General features: G+C 40.3%; 2 protein-coding genes across 6 annotated transcripts in view; one reads left to right on the top strand and one right to left on the bottom strand.

Annotated features, from left to right (window-relative positions):
- Positions 1 to 259: 259 nt before the first annotated feature.
- pitrm1 (pitrilysin metallopeptidase 1) lies at positions 260 to 15693 on the top strand. Its single transcript, XM_069684847.1, has 27 exons — positions 260 to 437; positions 1242 to 1347; positions 1642 to 1748; positions 1879 to 2030; positions 2278 to 2392; positions 2571 to 2667; positions 3785 to 3945; positions 5325 to 5451; positions 5702 to 5790; positions 6013 to 6141; positions 6575 to 6688; positions 7508 to 7604; positions 7923 to 8057; positions 9127 to 9265; positions 10010 to 10126; positions 10240 to 10369; positions 10465 to 10585; positions 11496 to 11572; positions 11722 to 11887; positions 12096 to 12196; positions 12340 to 12460; positions 12579 to 12629; positions 12761 to 12873; positions 13955 to 14077; positions 14673 to 14818; positions 15148 to 15250; positions 15389 to 15693. The coding sequence occupies exons 1-27, from the start codon at positions 391 to 393 to the stop codon at positions 15480 to 15482; spliced, it is 3078 nt and encodes a 1025-aa protein (XP_069540948.1). The 5' UTR covers positions 260 to 390; the 3' UTR covers positions 15483 to 15693.
- A 1040-nt stretch (positions 15694 to 16733) lies between these two features.
- Positions 16734 to 25635, bottom strand: part of LOC138612207 (ATP-dependent 6-phosphofructokinase, platelet type-like) — a 35934-nt gene continuing 27032 nt past the window's right edge. For 3 of the 5 annotated variants that reach the window (XM_069685521.1, XM_069685523.1, XM_069685522.1), the window contains 7 exons: positions 23962 to 24114; positions 22239 to 22403; positions 20127 to 20188; positions 19340 to 19451; positions 19089 to 19188; positions 18863 to 18968; positions 16734 to 17763 (listed from right to left, as the gene is read on the bottom strand). In XM_069685521.1, the coding sequence (XP_069541622.1) occupies positions 17607 to 17763; positions 18863 to 18968; positions 19089 to 19188; positions 19340 to 19451; positions 20127 to 20188; positions 22239 to 22403; positions 23962 to 24114 (855 nt within the window). In that variant the 3' untranslated portion in view covers positions 16734 to 17606. The remainder of the gene's footprint in view (positions 17764 to 18862; positions 18969 to 19088; positions 19189 to 19339; positions 19452 to 20126; positions 20189 to 22238; positions 22404 to 23961; positions 24115 to 25635) is intronic. The other 2 variants (XM_069685520.1, XM_069685519.1) reach the window with 1 other exon arrangement.

Genomic DNA, 25635 nt, shown 5'->3' with positions numbered 1-25635 from the left:
CCTCAGCGATGTGACGTAGCGCCAATCATATCTAGTCTTCTTTCCACTGTGACCAATGAGAATCAAGAATGTTACTATGTGAGAGGTCAGCGCGTGAGTGTCAAAATTTGCGGAACACGTATTTGGAGAGCTGTAATACAGAAGGATGGGTTTAAGTACACAGAATATACCTGTCAGATCTACGATTAGCGCAGGTGTAGCAGCCATTTTTATGTGCGCTACTCACCCAACGTGTCAACAGTATTACATACGGCATGAGAGGACGCCGACCTGTGATACTGAAACTCGATAATGACAAGTTACTGACAACATTGGATTAAAACTGTGTGTTTTTATAGCCGAACATACTGGGGATAGACGTACTTAAATATTTAAGCAACTGCCAGAGCCATGTTTCGGCAAACGAAGGCGTTGCTCCAGAAACTTCGATATGTGAGGTAAGTCGGCTAACGGTACAGCATGTCAACTTGAACACAACTTGCATATTGCTAACTCATTGAATGAGTTTTTTTGTGTGTGCTGTTGACTTTGTAACGCGACAAAATGCACTGAATGTGAAAATGTGGCTAGATGCTGTGTTATGAGAGATGAAAAGGTGCTTTGACTTGTACAGTTAAACTGATGTAACAGCTGATGTAACCAAACACGAGAATGCATGTCTTTAAAGTTATATTGTTACGACTGTTTCAATAGCAAGTTGTTAATAGCTAGCGGTATTGTTTCAGGTATCATAGCAAGGTAAATGAATGAATAGGTTGCCTTAGGTGTCCGTAGCTTACAGCGTGCTGCTATATGACTCCCTTACCTGAATCATTTCAGTAGTGATTAGTGATGTATATATTTGCATTTGCTCTTACACCTACACCTGCAAGCTGTAACTGCAAGAAAAAAATACTCATCAGGTCATTGTCTGCTACTGTTTAACATGAAAAATACCCACACAAGGGTCTTCTCCAATTGTTATTGGGTTTTTTTATTCCTGTTTCAATTTTCCTTTAACCTACTGTCCTAATATAGACACTGTGTTGAATGGATATTGTGTGGCTACAATATGTTTTGAACAACTTGTAATTAAAGCCTTTATCATTTGTGTTTATGAGGGAACCAGCTGTATCCTTCTGTGAGAATGTGTGTCAGCCAGCACCTAAGATGGTCAACATTATAAAATATGGATGTATAAAGCCTGCAGTTGTTTATGCAAAGATTTGTACCTTTGTACCACTGTAATTTTTTTCTCCCAGTTTAAATGGACAGAGGAATACATGGCGTCTCCAGAGCACTTCAGCAATAGAGAGGGCCTCTCAGTACCAACCAGGACAGAAAATACATGGCTTCACAGTCAGAGAGGTACGTGAAATTGAACACTTACACTTCAGTTAATTTGATTGTTACCGCTGTAACAGTTTAGCTAACGTCTAAGGATAAGCTTAATGAGCAGCTCAACTTATAGCTTTCAAAGTAATGTAATAAAAAGGATATGCTGTCAATTTAGCATTGTTTTATGGCTGAATGTCTCATAACAATTGGACATCTTGCACCACATGCAAGGGTTAATTCACTGGCTGTAACCTTGAGCATTATTAAGAGTGTTTACTGCTTTAAACAAATAGTAATTGTGGTTGCTAATTGTGTTTTTCCCAGGTTGTCCCGGTCCCTGACTTGTTTCTCACAGCAGTGAAGTTGACCCATGATAAAACTGGAGCTCAGTACCTCCATGCAGCCAGAGATGACTCCAATAACCTCTTTAGGTTGGTTGAAATGTATTTTAGCAGTGCTACCCTTTAAATGTTTATGTTTGACAGAGGTTTTGACTGTAATAAGTATCCTTGTAGAAAAAGAGAAATCAAATGCTTCTTAATGCTTGTTCCTGTTTTCTAGTGTCCAGCTCAGAACGACCCCCATGGACAGCACAGGGGTGCCTCACATCCTGGAGCACACAGTGCTGTGTGGATCTGAGAAGTATCCCTGCAGAGACCCTTTCTTCAAGATGCTCAACAGGTCCCTCTCCACCTTCATGAACGCTTTCACAGGTACAACGAAATTCCTTGGATCTATAAGCTTCAAGTGAGCAAAAAGATGGGAGAGTGTGTCAGTTGTTGTTGCATTACTGTGTTTTTTTTGCAGGTCTTTGTAAATGTATTATTAGAATGTAAACAGTGCCAATGAGAGGGATTATATACAAGCACCAGAATAGGACCTATCCAGAATACCTGATGAATTAAATAAAGATCCACTCTCATTATTTGTTTGTATATGTGCTTGCCTCCTTGTGAACAGCCAGTGACTACACCATGTATCCATTCTCAACCCAAAATGGGAAGGACTTCCAGAATCTTCTGTCTGTCTACCTTGATGCCGTTTTCTTCCCTTGTTTACGAGAGCAGGATTTCTGGTGAGTTTTGATCGTTGCGTCACAGTTATACATTATGCTAATAGTATGCTTTAACTTTGCGTCCAAGGTCGGCTAAAACAAACCAAGAATTTGCAGATCACTTGGCAGATCTGTAACAACCACACTGATAGAATCATCATCATTACCTAGTTTGATTTTGTTTGTCTTGATTTTCCAGGCAGGAGGGCTGGAGGCTGGAGAATGATAACCCGACAGATCCCAACTCCCCTCTGGTGTTTAAAGGAGTGGTGTTCAATGAAATGAAAGGGGCTTTTGTAAGTCAACACTTTACACGTCATGTTTTTCATAATCATGCATGTACTTTACAAGTTCAAAATGTTTTTTTTAAGGAGTTTCAGATAACCCACCTACAAACACCTAATGGGTCCTGTTTGGGAGTTTTATGGTTTATAAAACATTTATTACAAAAATGTGTTTTTCCCGCTTATTATATAAATACACATACTTGATATTTCTTACTTCTTTTTATATTTCCTATAGTTCTTCATGCTTCTCTTTGTGTCAGAGCAACTGTAACGCCTGAGTTTCCCCCCGGGGATAAATAAGTATTTCTGATTCTGATTCAAACACAAAAGAAAAGCGTTCCTTCTGGAAGTCTGAAAGTTCAGTCCGTGATTTCTCTTTCACCTTTAGCAAACAATAATGCAGCACAGTTTAACCAGTTCAGTGCACGTACATGTCGGTTCATTTCACTTCATTTTATACGAAAAACAACATTGCAATTCAATGCGTAGTTTGAAAAAGGAAAAAGTTAATGCTCACACATCGGTCACAAGTCCAGTTAGTCCAGTCTGGGTTTTTCAGTCAGTCGTTAAAGTCGTTAAAGTTTAAGTTACATTAAAGACACCTTTCCTTCCAGCGCCTTCCATTTAATGTCAATTGAATGAATGAAAGTCATTATGGATAGAGGTGTGTCGGGACGTGTACGGATGTGAGCTTTAATAGCTACGTACAGATGCAATTTTGGGCATGACATGAATTGTGACTGATGAGGACTGGGAGAGGGGGGGGTTTCACTTAACAAACTTATGTGTTTGTTTGGATGAAGACAAAACAAGTGATTATTTAAAACCTGTTGTGTTCGGATGAGAAGTTACTTTGGGGATCACATCTTGTCGGATCCCACTGTCAGTGAAGAGAAGTCCATTTAATTCAATTATACGCACAAGTCCATAATTAGAATTATATGGTAAATTAAAAGGATATATCCTGGCTAATATGTAATATACCACCCAACCCAGGTTCAGTGTGTGTGTAGTTTAGAGGAAATACATAATAAACTCCTAGCGAATTTAGACTATTTTAATATTGTCAGAAAATGTATAGGAATTTAAGTTGTTATAACGGTATTGTTTGTGTGTATTTCTACAGTCAGACAATGAGCGTGTGTACGCCCAGCACCTCCAGAACAAGCTGTATCCAGACCACACCTACTCTGTGGTGTCAGGAGGAGAGCCTCTGGCCATCCCCGACCTTACCTGGGAGCAACTCAAACAGTTCCACGCCACGCATTACCACCCCAGCAACGCCAGGTAGATGGACGTGCACTTAAAGAGCCTTGAAAAGAGCAGGACATTTATTAAGACAGCTCAGTCATTCTGGTATTTGTTGTTGTGAAGAAACCTCATTCTCCACTTCATTCATTGGTATAATGTGTGAGAGTTATTATCATCCTTTAAAAAGAAACAAAAAGGGTAGTTGCATAAATTAATGACCCAAGGCTAAAGAAAAAATGTGACTTATCTATTCTGAGTTCTTACAGTCACACTGTTACAGTGTTACACTGTTACATTCAGTTATGTAGTTCCAAGTTCTCTCAAACTACATTTAAAGCCCCCCTCCAGTGAAAATCAAGTGTTTAACCTTGTAAACATCTCCATGTGGTGTTCTTCATGTACTACAAGACATATCAGGGAGAACATCAGCAGTCATCTCCATGGCTGGGCCTGTCAGCTTTGTGACGTCTCAAACCTGCCAATCTGAAAACGTGTTGTTCAGCCTGTCCTTGGTACACTGCAGTTTAAAAGCAAAGGAGCCAATCCTGTTAAAGGACGGGGTGACGCTATGCATATCATTATGTGTAACCTATGGCAACCACTTCGGCGATGCACGAGCCAGCTGTAACCGTCATCGTAATTTTTGCAAACTCACTACTGACTGCTAACGTTAACGTTACTACTACTAATTACTAACCTTGATGCAGGTTATTCAAACCCGGAAAGACCCGCTAATAAATGCCGATTGTCTCTTTTCCCAATAACAGTGCAGTATACTCCTTTCGGTCTCTTTTCTGCTGCGTCACCGTCTGACGTCACACACGTGTCGGAGACAGGGTTAGTCAACAATAGTATGCACAAAGAACTTCCATTATACTCTTTGGTAAGCAGCATGGAGGCCAGTGAAGATGTTACAGCGGTTAGGTCTTTATTTTATGTATTACTCATTCAGTGTATTTAATAAACTCGGCGCGGACAAATGGAACGATGTACGAGCGCTGCTCGGACGGAGACGGGCGGCAGCAGCATCGCCCCGGAAAAGGGGCGGAGATTAGCGTGTCGACCGGGGTTTTGTGTTCCCATCAATGCTGATCGGAGCCGAGGCGATAATTACCCAGGTCTACTGCAGAGTCATTTGACCCGGGTCTGAATGCCGATTGTAACCTTTCCCACTAAGCAAAAAAGCTGGGTGTTAGCGGGTTTTTTGACCATTGGGAAAACAGCTATAGAGACAGATAACCTTTCATGCTCACCCCCAAACTTATGAGCAATTTAGAGTCCAGATAAAACATATCAGACACAATTTATTATTTCAAGCAGAACATTTACATGTCTTAAAACATGACTGGAGCTGGTTTTTAATTGAATAACACAAACACACCCACATCTGAGCGTTCCTTTATTACGTTGTTCAGGTTTTTCACTTATGGAGATTTGCCTTTGGAGCAGCATCTGAAGCAGATTGAAGAGGAAGCTCTGTCCAAGTTTGAACGCATCAACCCGAACACTGAGGTCCCCTCTCAGCCGCACTGGAGCAGCCCTGTAAGTTTAATAATTCAGACATATTTCTCATGTTCTCACATCTCAGGTTGAACAGGAGTTAAAGATTAGAGGAAACATTTGAGTTTGACGGCTGTTAGGATTGTAACTATTGTTGTAAATTGTTGACTAGTTTTGCAGATTCTGACACTTTAAACCTAATTGTGTACTTAATTAGAACTTGCATTTTTAGAAATTGACATGCATTGACTCATCACTCTGCTCTCACTGTAAATGTCAATGGTTTCCACAGAGAGAGGACCATGTGACCTGCAGCCCTGACGCTCTGGCTCCTGATCCAGCCCGGCAGAACACGCTGTGTGTGAGCTACCTGCTGGGAGAGTAAGATCACATATTCTCTTTATGTTTCCTGCCGTGGGATGATGGCATTTATACGACTGTGAAGCCACAAGTACTGCATCCTCCTCCTTATTTACAGTGGCTTGTTAATGATGTTGACAGTTTTTCAAGTCCTGGTACAACTATTCTCTTTTAAAAGTGAAGCTTTGAGCGTCTCCTGTAATTTAGTAACGTTTGATCTCCTGTTCTGGCTTCTCTGTGCAGCATCACCGACACGTTTGAAGGATTCACTCTCAGCCTGATGTCGTCTCTAATGATCTCCGGACCAAACTCTCCCTTCTACAAAGCTCTGATTGAACCCAAGATAGGAACCGACTTCTCGTCTGTCGTAGGGTGTGTACATGGGCTGTTAGATAACGACAGCAAACAGGAATTACACTAAGCTGGGGTCAGTTAAAGTTTGATTTTATCAGAGCAAGACGGACATGGGATTTTTGAGACCAATAGCTGAACTCATTTTAGACGGTTTAGAGTTTTTGAGCTGGACCTTTTTTGTCTTAGCTTTTGGAGGACTTTTGCATAATCATTGATGCAAAATAAATGCAAATATATACAAAGTATATGCCTCCTTAAACAAATAACTTTATTGCAGGTTGTTTGACATAATTATGCTGTGTCAACAAAGTCTTGTGCCAACCGTTTGCGCAGCTGTGATGCAGGGGGGGGGGGGTCATCTTTGAGCATTTGTCTTTAAGAAAGCTTTATTAAGCATCCATGACATTCGTGTATTTTTTCAGAGTGTGTTGACGTGTCCTGTTTTTCACAGGTATGATGGCAGCACCAAAGAGGCATCGTTCAGTATAGGACTGCAGGGGATGGCTGAGGAGGACACAGAGCGGGTGAAGGAAATCATCAGCCAAACCATCAACGACATCATAGAGTAAGTCTTGTTGGGTGTAGTTGTTTTTATTTAATTTCTCAGGATTAGAATTGAAGGTCCTTGACAGTCAAATCTCACTTTTTCACACTTGTTTTTTTATATTTCAATAAAACAGACATGTTTCTGTAAGGATTAAAGCTCTCCATCATTTATCTCATCCCTGTTTGCACTGGTATATTTTTGTGGTGGTCTGTTGAGGTGTAGCACCTTTTAAAATGCGCTGACTGCGTGCAGCCTGTTACAGTTGCTCTTGTTCGTTTTCCTTATTTTTTTCTTTATTTTGTCGTCTTCTTTTTGTACATATTTGACATTTTTCTTACCTCTGTTACTTAATTTCTATTCCTATTTATCTATGCTTTTCTGTGGCAGAGCAACTGTATGAATTTCCCCCCTGGGATTAATAAAGTATTTCAGATTCTGATTCTGAAGAGAAAATAGTTTTTGTTTGATAAAGCATTTATTTTCTAAGGGAAAACACTCATTTGTATTAATTGATTTCACCATTTGGAAAGTTCCACTGCATTCTGAATTTTTCAGTTGACTCAATTTTTATCTTAAGTTTCATCATTCTGTCCATTTTTCACCTCCTGAAAATCAAAGGCTTCGATTCTGTTTTAATAAAATTGATCAAGTGACTTTTGGAGGCAGAAACTACAGAACATTTCTACTATAAATACACTCTACGCATTGTAATCCAGGGTTCTCACAGACTACAACAATACAGTAATCTAATATGAGACATGTATTCTGATTAAGAGTTTCTTTGTAATTAGCAACCAGGAACAAACTTGTGTATTTACTCCTTTTCGTCATTGACAGGAACGGCTTTGAGGAGGAAAGAATCGAGGCTCTCCTCCATAAGATTGAGATCCAGATGAAGCACCAGTCCACTAACTTCGGCCTCTCTCTGGCCTCGGTGAGTTCACCGCTGTTTATCTGTAACCTTCACTTTGTTTCCTCAGACACAAGGACGCTACATTTATTTATAAACCTCCATGTGGGAGGTATGTGAGCAATAATAAGGATGATAGAACAAGGTCAGCTTATGTTTTCTGTGCATTAATCTGCTGTCATTGTTCAAAATCCTTGATTAATGAAAAAGGACAATGTTTAGTATAAATCATGCTGAGGATTCTTCTGTGCAATAGAACAAGGTAGAAAAAAACAGATTGTGCTGTTTTAAATGTTCTAGTTTTCAATATCCTTTACCTCACACTTCTTTTTGTGTTTCTAGTACATTGCATCATCGTGGAACCACGATGGCGACCCGGTGGAGCTGCTGCAAATCAACGACAGCGTCGCCAAGTTCAAACAGACCCTGAAGGAAAACCCTCGTTTTCTTCAGGACAAAGTCAAGCACTACTTTAAGGTGAATGAAGCGAGTCCTATTTTCAAACGTGTGTGTTTGTGTGTCTCCAGTTTAGATAATTGAAGGAGTGAAAAAAGGGGCAACATGCAGCAGTCTGTAGAGTATGAGGGGGGCTCTTAAATCGTAAGAAAGCATGTACTTGAAATGAAGTTGCCAAACTAAAATGTTGGACAATTTAATGCATCTAAATCAATTCTCTTTGATTTAATACAGAAAAATTACCCATTTCTGAAAGTTAAAATGACCCTTTTTTGTCAGGGGAGTCTGCTTGCTTTGAATAGATCGATGTGCAGCTGCTTCTGGTTTAAATTAAGATCTTATTTTGAAGGTTTATCTGGTGAACAGGTGCACCTTCAGTAGCTCTGGAGCGGGTTGGGTTTTTATCAATCTCGGATCCCATCGTCTATAGTCTGAGACGATGTAGCCTCTGGGGATGCCGGTGAACGTGCCGGGCGGTAAGCGATAAACGACTTCCCTTCGACGAGTTCCTTTTCCGCGTGCTGCATTGTTAAAGAAAGAGAAACCGTCTTCTTGTGAATGACTTGTTATTAACGGGTCTTACCTTTGCCCAAATTTCAACATCATGATGCGGATTTGTAAGAAGTAAAAATTCTAGCATTGTCAGGTCTGTCCTCAAAAGGAGAAGAAAAGTTTTAAAATGCTCGTCTGTTGAACGGAGGTCGAATCGATCTGATGCGTTCGAGGAAGCCGGGAAATCTGAGCGCTGAGCAGCTTTCGTGACACCGCGTAAAGGGAATTCATCTCAAGTTGAAATTTAGATCTAGAACATATTGTTAGCTGTTAGCATGCAGATGTCTGTTTATTGAGATTAATAAGAAGCTAAATCGTCGTCAGATCACGCTGATGGGAGCCGGGGTGGCATTACGGTGGATTAGTTCCGCCTGCTTTTTCTACTATGTAGAATCTTCAAATAGAGATGAGGTTTTTAGTGACTTTCCCACGTTCATGACAGCAGCACAGATCCGTAATGTCACTGTTAATTCAAGTCTGGTTGAATTTTGTTATTTATGCTTCACTGTCCTTCAAATCCCATTACCAACCTCTGCAGGAGAACACACACAGACTGACCCTGTCCATGAGCCCTGATGAGACCTACTTAGACAAACAGGCCAAAGCTGAGGAGGAGAAACTCCAGAACAAGATCCAGGCTTTGTCTGACAGCGACAGAAAAGACATCTATGAGAAAGGTAAGAACAATTGTAATGCCCTTAACCCAGGGACATTACAGAGTACTGTCTGTAGCAAACAGACCTTTATACTGTATATTTAGATGTTTAAGAAATTTCTTCAGGGAATTAGATCTTGCCAATCAGCGGTCTCACGTCATCTTTAAGCATAGGCTCAGTTTGTTTCGAACCTCAGCCAAGGCAATACCAAAAGAGTACCAGGTACTATCCTGGGGTGGGTGGGAGACAGTGACCAAGATTACATATTGTCTTGGACAATGTCTCCCACCAGCTTCATGTTGTGCTGGCACAGGAGCACTTCAGTGAAAGACTTATTCACAAAACGCCACAGGAAGTCATTCCTGCCTGTGGCCATCACACACACACAGACACCTATTTTAAACTGCGCACTGAGCTTCTACTGTACATAAGAAACCAGAACACTTGCCGTCCCTAAAATCCACGTCACTGCCTATAGATTCGATATTTCTATGTATGATCTATGTCACCATAGATCCACTTCTCAGCCTTTAATCTTTGTCTTTGTTATTTTATTGTATATATACTCCGACATTTTTTCTATTTTTATCTCAAACTGTTGCCAATGTAAACCAAAACAGTTTAAAACAAGAGTTGAATCGAGTAGAGTTGTAAATGGGGCTTACGTTTTTGATATCACCAGTAAAAAACAAGTGAGACACATTAAAGGCACTCCTCAATCAAGTGTCTGTTGGATATCACAGTGGTGTTTTTTTTCTTGTAAAGGTCTGGAGCTGCTGGCTGTTCAGAGCAAAACCCAAGACGCCTCCTGTTTGCCTGCTCTCAAAGTGTCCGACATTGAGCCCACTATACCCCTCACTCCTGTTCAAATCAGCACTGCAGGTACAGTAAATGTTTATTCCACTACAGGTCATATCACATTTATACAGTCATTGCAGCATGGTATAATCACCCAAGTAAAGAAACCTTTAAAGGCTCTTCTCTGATCTCCGCAGGAGGCGTCCCGGTCCAGTACTGTGAGCAGCCCACCAACGGCTTGGTTTACTTCAGAGCCGTGTGTAGTCTCAACACACTACCAGAGGACCTCAGGCTTTATGTCCCGCTCTTCTGCAGTGTAATCACCAAGTGAGTTCATCTGTCCGTCTGTATATTGAAACTAGATGCTCACAACTTGCACAAGTACATTTTAAGGACTGTTAGTGTTTCTGTTTGTGTGTTAGGATGGGCTGTGGAGGTCTGGACTACAGACAACAGGCCCAGCAGAAGGAGCTGAGGACAGGGGGCATGTCTGTCTCCACCCAGGTCATCCCTGACTCCACCCAGCTGGACATGTACGAGCAGGTCAGTGCCAGCGTAGTGTTCTGAATGTGCCTCTAAAGTAAAAAATAAACCTGTTGTCTGCTTTGACAAAACTATTATTATTAATATTATAATAATATAATAATTCCTGTATTAATGCTGTTTATATAACTTGCCTATAGAAATTTGTCTTCTTCCTTTTGGGTCTTTTTATACATCGTAACATTTTTTACAGATGCCTCGTGGTAATCCGTCTGCTTCCCCCCTGATGCTGCTACAGCCTGCAAATTGAAATAAAAATACAGACTCCTTTATTTAGTTTACTTGATGTTCCGTAGAGGAGCAGTTCGCCCCTGGAAAAAGCCACTGTCAGTCTAAGCTGGTGTTTACACATAATAATATGTGAAATTGGCGCCGTAGCTGTGGAGAAAGTTGTACAAACAGCTCGTGGTTTCGCCCATTCTACATTCCTACAACTCCCAGCATGCATTGCACCCCTCCCTCTGAAAGGAACGGCCCAGCGAGAGACGCTGGAGTGAAATACTACCTTTTTCGAGTCAAGGACATTGATCGCTGCAGGCAATGGCTCAGAGCAGTACAGAATCTGAAATACGATGAGAATATACCGGTGGATCGTCTAAAAAATCTTCGGTTCTGCTGTCTACATTTCAAACCTGACGATTTTGAACGACACATGACATCAGAGGCGGGTGTCCTAGATTGAGGAAGTGTAGTTTAGCAAGCTCAGATGACGCGTTTTACGAAGCCTGGCGGAGGTTTTCCAGGGCCCATTGGAGAAGCGGATAGCGTCCTCCAAAGGCACAGAGCCAAATTACATTTTTTTTTCTACCATAACGGCATTAGCTCCCCATGATAGCATGATAGGACTGAGGTGGAAAATCGGCGAACTGGCCCTTTAACAAAATTAACACTGCTGTGCTCTCTGCTTCAGGGTGTCCTCCTCTCCTCCTCCTGCTTGGAAAGGAACCTCCCTCACATGTTTCAGCTATGGAGCGACGTATTCAATAAGTATGTCCTCGTTTCACCTGCAGATTATAGCACCTACTAAATATCTGTTGTTGACTTTGATCTGTAATTAGAGGAGGCTGAAAAGTCAGCTTTGGTTTTAAATGTAGCTTGAGAATTGTAGCATTATATCAAGCATTTGTTTCCTCCAGCCCTCACTTGGACGAGGTGGAGCGCCTGAGAGTGCTGGTGATGATGTCAGCACAGGAGTTGGCCAATGGGATCTCCTACTCTGGCCACATGTACGCTATGACCCGCGCAGGCCGTCACCTGACCCCAGCAGGAGACCTTCAGGAAACGTTCGGTGGGATGGAACAGGTACAGTGCGATATAAAATAAGGTACAGCAATAAGGTCTGTGACTCCTCGAGAGCAGCCGGGCTTGCCTCAGATCCAGCAATCCAGAATCCAGTAATAGACCCATGACATGAGAGACCATGTCTTTTCTACACTTCTGCTTTTTTCATTTTGTTTTTACCTGTTGTGTCTGAGTCTGAAACAGCTGTTTTGTGTAATTTGAACATTAGGTGAAGTTTATGAAGAGGATAGCCGAGATGTCCGACATCAGCCAAGTCATCCGAACACTAGCCAGGATCAAGAAGCACCTTCTCAACCCGGACAACATGAGGTGGGTTTATTTTATACCTAATACATTTTTAAGAGCACTGTATTTGTGCAAATTAGTCTGCATTTTATGTTGTTTAATTCCTGCAATTTAACAACATGGTTTTAATATTAAGCTACATAATCTACTACGTGTTTTCCATATAGGTGTGCGATCAACACAACTCCACAGAAAATGTCTGACACAGCAGCACAGCTGGAGAGTTTCATGAAGGACGTCGCTGAAAATAGAAAGGAACGCAAACCCGTCAGAACTAATATTATTGAGGTGAGTAATAAACTGGAACAATACATGAGTCAGAATATCTGTCATATCAGCTTGTTGATCAAACCAAAACATCATATTTATTTGACCTTTCTGTTGTCTTTGTATTATTTCATTAAAGAGGCCGTTAGACCCTCTGGATGAATCCGGGCTGAGTAGGAAACTCATCTCAGTAAGTTCAGTATTCATGTTTGATTGTTTTCTATATATTGCTGCCATCTTAGGTTTAATATGGTAACCACAAACAGAAAATAAAAGTCTTAATGAGGATTAAGCCCCGTGTGTTTTTACTTCTCTTTCCAGGAGCTGAATTTCCAGCCGTGTCCGATGAAAACGTTCTTCCAGATGCCCTTCCCTGTCAACTTCGTCAGCGAGAGTATTCGCACAGTACCGTTCTCCCACCAGGACTATGCCAGGTAACCACACCAGTACACTGCAGAAACATTAACAGATGAGAGGAACCCATCCGGGTACTTTGCCCAGAAGTCGCAGCCCCACGCCTTTTTGGGTGAAAGCAGTCCCTCTAATATGAGTAGTGGTAAACAGAAATCCTGGGGTCTTTGAGGATTTAAAAACTGAAAATAAGAATACTGTATAGTTTTAACACTATTAAGAACCAATGACCAGTCAGGCAAACGCATATATTATGAATATTCCAATCAACGATCGGCGTCGTGACATTCAAAACAATCAAAGTTATACCTGTACATGAGCGTCCTCTCAGGTCAGCCTTCATCATAAATGATGAACGTCCCCATCTTGTGAGCGGAGGTGTCATAAACTGACATCACGTACACTGTGTGTATTTAAACTGTGTTACTAGAGTTGGATCGACACTGTTAAAAAGTATTTATTTGAATAATGTATAGTGCTTAGTATAGTAGTTTATGTTTTGCCGCATATTATATGAGATGCAGCATGAAAATCGTTTGCGCATGTGTGAAGAATCTTGTGACAGAGGCAGACTACAGCTCCTGCTGTTATAAACGCAGCTATCACTGGTTAAGGGATACCAGTTGGTTCAAAAACCAGTAGGGAACACAACAGCAGGTCCAACAGTATACCACTTTCATGCTCTCTGCAGGCAGTCTGAAGCCACAGAGCTCTTCTTTTACCCTCCTTTGCCCTTCGTGGAAGTAAAGAAAATCTTCAATTTTTTTTTTTAACTGTTTGAGACACAAAATTCAACACAAAAGCTTAAAGGCATGGTACAGCAAGTGATTTCTAATCCACCACCAGCACTTACACAGTGCTTGCTTTCACCCAAAAGGGGGCGTGGTTGTTCTGGCGAACGAGGAAGTGACGTTTGGCTGTTCTCATCTATGATAGCTTGACACCGAATGATTATCTTTTATCAACTTTATTCCATATTTAAGCCAAATTTGTCACAGATTGTTTTCATTTTGTATTGTTTTGACTTTTCTGAAATTACTTTTAAGTGGTAGTAACTTCATCTACATCTTTAGTCTAATAACCACTTTCTTGTTTTAATTTTAGTTTGTGCATCTTGGCGAGGATGATGACGGCTAAATTTCTTCATGGAGAGATCCGGGAGAAGGGAGGAGCCTACGGGGGCGGGGCCAGGATGGGAGGAGGTCTTTTCTCCTTTTACTCATACAGGTGGGAGGCCACTACACCACACCTGTCACAGTTGAAGACATTACCTTTTGCATGGAAATTTAGATTTGATTAATTTTAATTGGATTGCACCTTTCATACAAAAAATGCAGCTCACAGTGCTTTACTTTGAGCAAGGTGCATGCATCAGGTGCTTCACAGGAAGTGGAAATACAATAAAAAAATGTTGTTATAGTAATAGAGTTTGCTTTAAAGGTTTAATAATCCTTGTATACGTCAGACTTTAGGTCATTTCCTTAAGAAATCTGCAACCGTTTTGATATTTTATTAATTATTTTGTGCCCATTTGTTGTCAGAATTATCTGGCTTCTCAAATGCAAACATGTTTTGTTCATTACTCTAATATGTCTCATATTTTAAGCTAAATATTTGGGGGTTTAGGACATTTTGGGGGCAAAACAAAACAAGCAGTAAAAGACACCACAGTATGCTTTAGGACATTATGATGGGCATTTTTTAATCAATCGATCAATTTGTTATAGAAAATAATCAACAGTTGCAGCCCTAATAAGAATTGACAAACAGCGTTCATTCGAATTTCAGACTGTTCCTCATTTAATTCTCGTCTGTCTCTCAGGGATCCAAACTCAGTGCAGACCCTGTCTGCGTTTCGTAGAGGTGTGGACTGGGCTAAGGCAGGACAGTTCACTCAGCAGGACATCGATGAAGCCAAACTGTCAGTCTTCTCAGCTGTAGACTCACCTGTGGCCCCCGCAGACAAAGGTAAGACTCAGCTGTCAATAAAGCTGCTGCCAGGATGCATCACTCCACTTTAGTTACCTTAGTTTACATAAAATCTTTAGGTACATTACTGGCAACTTCTTTAAGCTTCCAACTGATATATAGATATGGAATAAAGGACTAAATAAACTGTAGAATGATATTGTACCCCAGTTCAGGTATTTAGAGATCTTAAGTTTCGTCTCCATCTTTGTTACTAAGCTGAGATGTTTCTTCAGACAGTATTTTTGTAATGTTTTGTGTTGAATAGTTTTTACTTTTTCTGCAGGTAAAGAGTTTCTTAGATTGTTCATGGTGTGTTTGTGTTGCAGGAATGGGTCGCTTCCTCACTGGAGTCACAGATGAGATGAAGCAGAATCACAGAGACAGACTCTTCGCTGTCACTCACAAAAGCCTGGTGGAAGTGGCTGAAAGGTAAAAGCTTTACACAACTTTACAGAACCGACAGAAATGGAGGGAAGAGTAAAAACTAAGTTTAGCTTGTAAAAGTTCATAATCATTTTTGAGTGAATCAAGTCTAAAGGAAATGTCTGTGTTGTTGTTTTCCTGCAGATACCTCGGTGTCGGTCACATGACGTGTGGGGTTGCTATCCTGGGTCCAGAGAATGAAACGATTAAAAAAGATCCCTCATGGATTGTTAAATAATCCGGCCAGTAGGTATTTTATAATTGACATGTAACTTAACATACTATGTACCGAAGCTCAGACGCATTTCTCCTGTTAGGATTTTTTGAAATGGTGGCAAAGAAGCTGAAGCGCACAAAACTATGGGGAGTAATATGAAACAATGTTTTAGTCGTAATCTGATTCTTCAGATTATTACTCTATTATACTCCGTTATGTATATATTAATGAAAATGTGATTATAATAGTATCATGTTTGAATACAAAATCTGAGTCAGCTCTTTATTTTGTGATAAAGGAGTCGCTAGCCCTTTAAAAAAAACTTTTATCAAGTGAAGGTTGTGACTTCAAACAGGATTTTTCAGGTTTTCTGTGGTTACGTTTTGGGTAATCTCAGATCCCATCGGCTATAGTCTGAGACGATGTAGCCTCTGGGGACACTGGTGAACGTGCCGGGCGGGAGGCGATAAACAACTTCCTGTGTTGACTTCCTTTTCCGCGTGCTGCATTGTTACCGAAAGACAAAACGTTTTCTTGTGATCCACTTGTTCGTAACGGGTCTTACCTGGCAGATTGGTAAGAAGTAAAAATGCAAGCTTTGTCAGGTCTTCTCCTCAAGAGGAGAAGAAAACTTTTAAAATGCTCGTCTGATGCATTCGAGGAAGTCGGGAAATCTGAACGGCTTTCGTGACACAGCGTCAAGGGAATTTATCTCAAGTTGAATTTTAGATCTGGAACAGATTGTTAGCTGTTAGCATGCAGCTGTCTGTTTATTGAGATTAATAAGAAGCTAAATCGTCGTCAGATCACGCTGATGGGGAGCCGGGGTGGCATTACGGCGGGTTACGTTCCACCTGCTTTTGCTGTTTTTTCTGCATATGCCGCAGCCTGCTGATACGTGATTGGTCAATACTTACTCGTATTACAAGCGTAGTTCAAACGGAAACCAGAACACCGGAAATCCACGTCCCTGTGTACAGATTCTACTATGTAGACTCTGTAAATAGAGATTACGTTTTGGATGATTGGAAACCAAGGAAATTATCAGACATGGGTAGAACATGCAAACTCCACAATCCCAAAATGCTTCTTTTTTTTTTTTTTTTGGTGCGATCAGATCCTCACCAAAAATAAAAATTGATTGTCCTCCGTCGTATCAGGGTGGAGGCAGAAATTAACAAATAAAATCAAAACATCAACATACAAAATAAGCACTTGGATCCTGTTTCTAGATCAAAAGAGAAATCTCATTGACAAACACAGTGTTACCACTTTTCCACACAATAAATGCTTTATTACTCTGACAGGACGCTCACATCTCACTGCCGGCACATAAAGTTAATGTTGCTTAAAAGTGTCAGACATCCTCCACTTCACTGCCAAACTACAGCCACAGCAGGACCCTACTCACAAATACCACTATAGAGATGTCACATACAAAGCCCAGAGTGGATATAAACATCAAAGGCAACACCAAAACACACACACTCATACACACAGATTAGCAGGTGAAAGGACACACACACATACGGTCAGCTCAACCTCCTGTAGGTCACATTTTACAATCAGGATAGGAGACGTTTTGGTAGCATGTGATCCTCCTCCCAGCAAATACTCTCTCTTTACAAGCAGCTTCAGGAGATTACAGATACATATTAATCATGGGGCTCAAAGTGCTGTAGAAAATAATTTAAAATGACTAAATGCATCACCTGGCTGTTTTAACACAGTATCAGCTAGGTAGCTTAAAACAAATTTGGATATAGCTACATGTTCTGGATTAAAACTTGCACACAGTACATAATGAGGAGTGCTTATATATATATATATATATATATATATTTAAGTCTATAATAACTTTGATAAGGGATCTATAAAATACTACATCAGCAGTGCTGGCTTGTTGAAAATACATGAAGAGCTCTTTTCCCTCAAATTTATGCCGTCAATATCTAAGCTAAAGATCCCTTCTGAACAGTGCCATGACTTAATCATACAGTATCACTGTTTAAAATGACCTACCATCTCTTTCAATCTACCTTAATTTATTCGCAGCCGATCAGTCATTGTGTGAGTAGCTGTCACTGTTTAGTGAAGCTGTGTTCCTGTTGGGGTGAAGCTCTCCTCCAGTGGCAGCGCGGGGCTTCAGATGGTCGCGGAGGTGTTGCTCTCTTTGGGTCGGACTCGAGTCACGTGTTCCAGCTGACCGGAGTCGGACACGTCGTAGCTCGTCTTGTACTTGGCCAGGATTTTCATCAGCGGACGGAGCTTCAGCCACCACTGCTCCTTAGGGATTCTGTGGCTGAGTGGGCAGAACACAAGGATGAGATTTTTCAATGAAACTTAATAAAGTGCACTCAGTAGAGAGCGAAGGCCTGTGTCCACTAACAGTGTTTGTGCTGGCAGCACCTATTTTTATTTACAAACCATTGCAGCTAAGCGCAAAAACGCCCTGGACGTCAGCTGTTTTTTGTCGCCACGTTCACAGAACTCTCAGTTGAAAACATATACAACTGTATAAAAACATGGACGACATGACAGCTCCCTAGAAGTGAAGCCAAACCCTCTCTGTTGCCCCCTGCTGACTGGCTGCAGTATAGCGCCGGGGACACACCGGACGAGGAAGCGCTGCAAAGATCACGCGCGAGCCGGAGCACTTCCGTTCACATCAGATGCGCATTTCTCCACGCCAGTCGACAAGCGCCTCTGCTCATTAGCCGTTGTCGTTTACTAGCATTTGGAGCTGTTTTTTTAATCAGGTTCTCTCTCTCTCTCTCTCTCTCTGTGTGTTTTTCTCGGTAAGTTAAGTGTGTGTTTGGTTTGCGGTCTGCACAATTCTGGCTCCAAATGACATCACCATCGCAAGATGGCAGCACCTGTTACAGGGGTATTTTGGCTTCTATTTCGTACACTGAGAGCAGATGGAGACGCGTCGTCCATCTTCAGTCATTGGTTAAAATAGTTTTAACTTTTGGAACACTGCCACACTCGTCAATGTCACTTATCCCTCACCGACCTATCAAAATCGAGGAGGGGCGGGACTTCTGCTATCAACTTTGTCAACAACAATGGCAGAAGAGAAGCTAAGCCTTTTCGTTTTTTCGAGGGTAGAATTTCCAGGTGTATAGCTGCTGCTAACGCCAGGACACGATTCCTTTCCTTTGATTTTATGTTTTCTTTGTGAAATTTGAATAAAAGCAAATATTAAGCCTACAGAGCGATTTAAAACAGACTTAACGGTCACTACCAAGGGAAGCAGAAGTGCTCTCAGACAACTTTCGTAACCTAGCAACAGTAAGAAGCACTTTGAAATTGAGGTTGGGGGCGCTATTAGTGGACACAGGCCCTAATTCCTCTCCAGTTGTGCTGCTACAGAGATTAAAACTTTAAGTATTTCTTACACAAAGTCAGTCTCGTCCCGGAGCTGTGACACAGGCTGAAAGACGAGAGCTCTGCGACGCATCCCCAGCAGGCAGGCAGTCTCCTCTGAGTTCGCAAACACTCGGCCTGCATGGAGGACAAGCATCAAGAACCTCCATAAGTTATTTAATACAGCCTGTGCTGCACCTACTCATGTATCCACAAAAAAACAAGGGACCAAGAGTAGATATAATGTTTTTGTTTTACCTCCTTTAAACGACTCCTTGAGTGTCCGTGTGATCCACTGGATGGCTTTAGCAGCAACTTTGGTGCCAAAGTTTCTGTCAAATGGTGACGGAGCTCCTCCCTGAGAGAGAGAGGAAACATGAATGTTAAAAAATGGTGTTGATTATACAAGAGACAATACTCCTTTGACCATGGAAAGGGAAAGTTGTTAAATTTCAGTTTAACAGTAGTAAGTGTAAGTGTGTATTCTTGTCTCGTGTGTGTTTTCTAACCTGCTGCATGTGGCCGAGGATGTTCTTCCTGCAGTCAAACACTCCTTTTCCCTCCTCAGTGTACAGCTGGTAGATGAAGTCAGTGGTGAAATTCTCGTTGCAATTCTCATTTCTAAATCACACAGATCACAAGAACGAAAGGTCAATAAAAGGGTTGATTTAATTAAAGAAATAAAAAAGAACATCTACTTTCTATGTAAGAGATAACCCCCTATTTTTCCCGCATTCAATATATTTCAGGATCTAAATGACTTATGACACCTGTCGAATACTGCTACAGAGATGCATCAGCTTGACAATTGCCCTTGAGCCAGAGCATCACTCTCCTGTCCAGCGCAACCTGCAGATCCACTTGCGATGCACCACTGTACCTGAGTGTGTCTTGTAATAATGAAATCATGCAGGTGCAAACCTCAGCACAGACACACAATGTCACCTACACATCGTCCAGAATACTACATTTGTCCTATTTTCAGAGACCTCCATCCTGCTGGGAGCAATTTAACGAGCGTGATGGTGCAGAGGACTAAAATAACCACAACAGATGACATGGAGTGAAGTCTGAGAGGTCCATTCGCTGTCGGACATATTTAAGGAGCAAATGGTTCAGTGTTATTTATTGTAAATTAATCTACAGTTAATCATCATAAAATAAAAAATATTTTATTATTCCTCAGTTCTACACACACATGCAAATCTCACAGCAAGGTAACGCCAATGAAACGACAATGTAACATTTAAAAACAGAACAAACTGACAGATGAGATTGAAAAGTCTTCAGTCTCACCTGAGCACTAAGCCTCTCTGGATGGACGTCTTCATCTTCTGCGTCAGATGCTCCACGTTGCCCTGAAGACACAGAGCAAAGCCTCACGTTAAACTGGAGCGAACGCTGCCTGCAACCTGCACGATCCAGCCTCAAATCGCACGCCCTTGTCTCAGCGCTCCAGAGAAATACAGGAGAGGTGCATGGTGAGGTTACCACCAGCAGAGGGCGCCAAATTTACTGTTTCTATCCTGATGAGAAAGCCTGCAGTGGTTTTCATGCTAAAGGTTTGTTGTGATGTCGTAGAACGTCTTCCTTCTACAGTTTTTTGAAAAATTATGAGAGAAAAAAAAACTCTCACCAATTCCCAAAATATAACCGAATATATAAAGAGAAGAGTGTCTTTTACAGAACAACGGTCTGCCACACAAGACTTTTTATCTTATATATTTATTATCTTATACCTTATATATTTATGATCTAACACCATATATATTTATTATCTTATATCTAATATATTTATTATCTTATACCTTATATATTATATTATATTATATATTTATTATATGGCATGCCGTTCAGGAAATTAATCTTTGAATATATTGACTGAAACTTGAATATATTGAATTAATCTTTGAATGTATTGAATGAACTTTGAATATATGGAATGAAACTTGACTGACGTCATCAAGGCGCTGCTGCCATCTTGTATTTTGCTGCTGCAAGAAGTGAGAATGAGTCAGTCAGCTCGGAACCTTGTTGCAGCAATACTGAGCAATGAGTACATTATTAACTCACTGGCAAGTGCTTGTACGGGCCAAAATCCTCCCGATAGAACGCGTGCCCAATACCGTTCTCCTGACGAAGAAGTTATGACGCATAATGTTCTTTCTGCAATGTTTTGTTGAACATTATTACTCATAAGCACTATGAATGTCGCAATAATGGAAATATGATCCTCAAGGTGTTGCGATATAGTCTCCAAACTGTTAGTGTCATTTGGAGTACAACCTGTAGCAAAAAAGTTTTCCAGTTCAAGAAAGTATTGGAATATTTCAACTGATGCCATTTTGTAAAACCAGCAAATTCAGAAGGCTATCACTTTGATGAAAAGGATACAACTAGGTTTTGAATTTCATTCCATATATTCAACGTTCATTCAATATATTCAAAGATTAATTTCCTGAACGGCATGCCATATTATTACCTTATATCTTATATATTTATTATCGTATATATTTTTTATCTTATATGTAATATATTTATTAACTTATACCATATATATTTATGATCTAATACCATATATATTTATTATCTTATATGTAATATATTTATTAACTTATACCTTATATATTATATTATATATTTATTACCTTATATTCTTTTGTCTTATATTGTCATCATCTAATAATAATTTCTAAAACTGAAGAAGAATTATGTTACTTGCAATTAAATCAAGTTAAATTAGAATTAATCTCTTGCTGCTTAATGGTATACTGCATACAGCATATCAGGTACAAACTTGGTCAAAAATGCAAATAAAAAAAAATCCCAATTAGACAAAAAAAAAAAAAACGAATAGATAAATATTATATTATATATGTATAATATATTTGAGCATTTTTCATAAAAACTGTAGCACATTTGCCCTTAATGGGATTCATGAAGTTGTAAAATTTAAATGAGTTTAAGTTGGTGTCTTCTTTATGTGACAACAGTAAGAACATAAACATGGTGACAGCCGTGACGTGTGCAGTGTTGATGGGATCTGTCTGTCTGATGCAGCACAGAGGTTATTAATAAATTGCTTCATACACGCTGCTATAATCTGGGTCACCTGCACGCTTCTGAAACTTTGAGCACAGCTGCAGCAAAGCTCACGTGAACAATGAAGTGTGATCTGTGCTATGTGACTTGTGCTAATAACATTTCAAATGATGCATATATAAATGTTGGCATACTACTGAGATTCAATTAAAGTTAATGCGATAAAAAGCAGATAAAAGTTAATCCCCTTAGATGTCATAACATTTGCATTTCAGCCAGAGGTGCATTGATCATAGTAACTCTAAAGTTGACCATGCTAACTTCTAATAATGCTTTGCTAAATAGATCAAAAGTTAATGTTCCAACCTGCAGGTCCCGGATGTCAAACGGCTCCTCGTAGATGTAGACGGTGTCAGCGCCTGCAGCCAGACCGCCCACAGTGGCCAGGTAGCCACAGTAGCCCCCCATGGTCTCAATGATGAAGACCCGGCGCTTAGTGCCACTGGCTGACTGCTTGATGCGATCGCATGTCTGAATCACACACACAGATTTACAATTATTAACCCACAGAATTGGAGATCTGTTCACAAGAGGGAGCATGCAACTGCAAATACAGACTTTAAAGTAGAGCTGAAATGATCAGTTAACCCGTGTTATATAGTCGACAGAAAAAACATTTTAGAGATCAATTTAGCAAAAAATACAGAGCATTAGCTGCATGTAATTAATACATTTGGAAGTATGTCTATTTAATAAGGTACTGTAAACTTTGATGGCAAAGTTATCCAAAAGATAAGTGATGATAATGATCATCTGCAGCTCTCCTTCAGAAGAAGAAGATAAGAAGATAAAATATGCAAGTTGACGTGCAGCCATGTTACCTTTAGCAGTCCATGCTACAAAGCGATTCTGATCATTCTGCGTTCCAGTGATGCACGGGTTAACTCAGTACTGATTTTAACTAAGTAAAAAACAAAAACATACTGTAGAGCCTAATCATCTGTTCTTATTTATTGTTGACTTTTGTGGGTTCTAAGCACAAGTAACACGCTTCCTGTCGTCATTAAAACTAAGGTTTAGTTTGAACACTTGAACCAGCCTTTTACTGCTGTAGGATATGAAAGACTTAAGGCAGCACTTAGGTCATAGCTCCTTTAAAAGGCTGCAAGCATGCGGCTTAAACTTAACTTAAGTATCTGCATATTATGGGCTACTTATGTGCATTTTCTGTTTTTACAAAAGAGCCTCTGTGTAGCTCAAAATATAATAGTATGTGCAGTTTTTCAATACATTAGAAAACAATGATTTCTGCAAATCTTAAAGGACAGAAATTCCTACATTGACATCCAACTGTGTGAATTTACTGCCTCTTATCAGAGTTGACCTGTGCATACTGGGCCTTTCGTCAAACCAGATGCGTGAAGTCTACCAGATCTAGATATATTAGAATAGCAAATTATCTTGTTGGTGTTGCTCGTGTTGTTGTGCTGCTTGTGGTATGTTTCCTGTGTGCAAACTTCACCCATCTGTCCAAAAACATTTTGTCATGTAAAGACACGTCACAGTAATGCAATACTTTTTCCACAATAAGATGCACATCATCAATACAACAGAAGAACAGCAGCCACTGGCATGCATGTGCATTATGCATGAATATTTTTGGAGTTCTGTATTTTGGATCAGCATTTCTCAAAGCAGGAAAAAAAGTGTACTCACAGATTGTAGTTGTACTTCTGTTTTCTTATACAGCCTTTTCCATAAACATTTCTGTGTTAACTTGGCTAATATGTCACATCTCTGAATATTATTATTAAGGTATTTTAGAGGTAAAGGTAGTATTTCTACACATTTTGCGTGTGTGTGTTTTTAGCAATCAAAAGTCAGAAAGGTTAAGAAATTAGAGTTTTCAAGTTGTGATCCGGCTACATCAGTCTAAAAAAAGAAATTCACATTAATTAAAGTATTTTCATTGCTCTGAGGTGGTTTCTTACCTGCAGTATCTTTACCCAATTAACTCTACCTACAGGTAACAATATATAATACTGTAAACTGATATTTTCCGGTTTTGTTTTCCTCATGGGAACCTTACCTCGACAATGGCGTTGAGGGACGTGTCAGCTCCGATACTGAGGTCGGTGCCGGGCACATTGTTACTAATGGTGGCAGGCAGCATGCACATCGGGATGCACAACTCCTCGTAGTTGGCCCGGGCCTCGTACAGCTGCAGCAGGGACTCAAAGGCCTGATGGTGGTGGCCGTAATATGATGTTAGAGCACCAGAGGGCACACTGCATATCTGAAACCCTGTCAGTGTGTGTTTTTAGACTACAGTGTGTTTACAGGCTGCTTCATGGTGCCCAGGGGCTCCTCCAACTTGTATCCTTCGCTATATTGGCGACTAACATTTTGGGGTTGAAACAGTTGCTGCATTTTGATTTTATACTGTTATGTACAATGCATATTATGTACAATGCATATTATACGATTTTGCAGTTACTAAGCAAAAAAAACTATGCAGTTTTTCCTTTTATTTAGAGCCCGACAGATATATCCATCAGGCCGATATCAGCACATGAATATCGCCCTATCACAGGAATATCTGTGTCCATATATATGCATTTCAAAACGTGCCGATATGACACTTTTCTTTACAGAACATGTAATGCAAAAAACAATGTTTGGGGTGATTTATGATTGGCGTCATCACATAGTTTGTCTAGCGGAGCCCCCTCCAACTCCAAACTTTAAAATACAGAGGTATAACATTGCAGCAAGACACAACAAGACAAAGACATAGCTTTAAAGTTGTAATCCTGAAGATTTCAGTTTTGTTCTCTTTGGCGGCACCTATGGTGATAAACAGTTATTGCAGGAGCACACTTCCCAGACAGTGCTGCATGTGTGACGTCCACCGTTGGCTCTGGTTGTAACTCTTGATTTTCCTGGCTGACGGTCGCTTTCCTTTTCAGACTGTTTGCTTCATCTGAGCGTCGAGTTTGTTTCTATTTCTTTGGATTTTCACTTCTTGTTGAAGTTGTATCTGTAGTCATCCATCTTTTCTTTGTTTGTTCAGCCATAGTAGATTACTGTTTACTCGCAACACTTGCAGAGAGCGGAAAAGCAGCCGCTTAGCTCCGCCTGATGGCTGATGGAAAACGCGTCACTAACTGGGTGCCGCTTGAGATTTTTTCCGCGAAGGGTACCACAGACACCCAGTGTGTAATAATACTGTATACTACAAATGCAGAGGCTTTCATCAGTGGGCCATAGACTCAGTCACCGTTGTGTTACCTCATTCGGTGATAGATAGTGACTTAACAGAAATGTATTCACATTAAAATCTTCGAGACTATTACTTGAACAAAGACAAAAGTTTAGCCTTCTGAGTAGCTTGCATTGACATATATTGATGGTGCAAAATTGGTGCATAATAAACAAAGAAAGATCTATTTTCATTTCATTTTTAAGAATTTACTATGTCGGCCTTCATATTGGAAATCTGTGAATCGTTCCTCACTAATATCAGTATCCGTATCTGCCTCAAAATTCCCATATCAGGTGTGCTGTATAAATACTCAACACTCATATGTGTTTCATAAGTAGTTCACTAACATCTGCAAGATATTTTATGAACACAACTAATGAGAAATCATACATATTTGATAACTGACTGTGAACCTCTGACATATTGACGTAGCTGAATCTGTTTTAATCAGCAAGGATGAAGGATACAAGTAAAAGGACTCAATTTAATGACTAAGGC

This window comes from Semicossyphus pulcher, unplaced genomic scaffold (genome assembly GCF_022749685.1).
Source record: "Semicossyphus pulcher isolate SPU_LCO1_2020_fin unplaced genomic scaffold, fSemPul1.0.p SCAF_7, whole genome shotgun sequence".
In the NCBI taxonomy this organism is placed as follows: domain Eukaryota; kingdom Metazoa; phylum Chordata; class Actinopteri; order Labriformes; family Labridae; genus Semicossyphus; species Semicossyphus pulcher.
Note: the sequence above shows the minus strand (reverse complement) of the source record. Positions and strands in the feature narration are given on the sequence as shown.

What these genes read in the sequence shown, in the direction of transcription:
- pitrm1 (XM_069684847.1), top strand. Translation starts at nt 391, where the DNA reads ATGTTTCGGCAAACGAAGGCGTTGCTCCAGAAACTTCGATATGTGAG. An exon ending in GACTTCTCGTCTGTCGTAGG is followed by an intron (nt 6,142 to 6,574) that starts GTGTGTACATGG and finishes TGTTTTTCACAG; the next exon opens with GTATGATGGCAGCACCAAAG. An exon ending in CTCAACCCGGACAACATGAG is followed by an intron (nt 12,197 to 12,339) that starts GTGGGTTTATTT and finishes TTTTCCATATAG; the next exon opens with GTGTGCGATCAACACAACTC.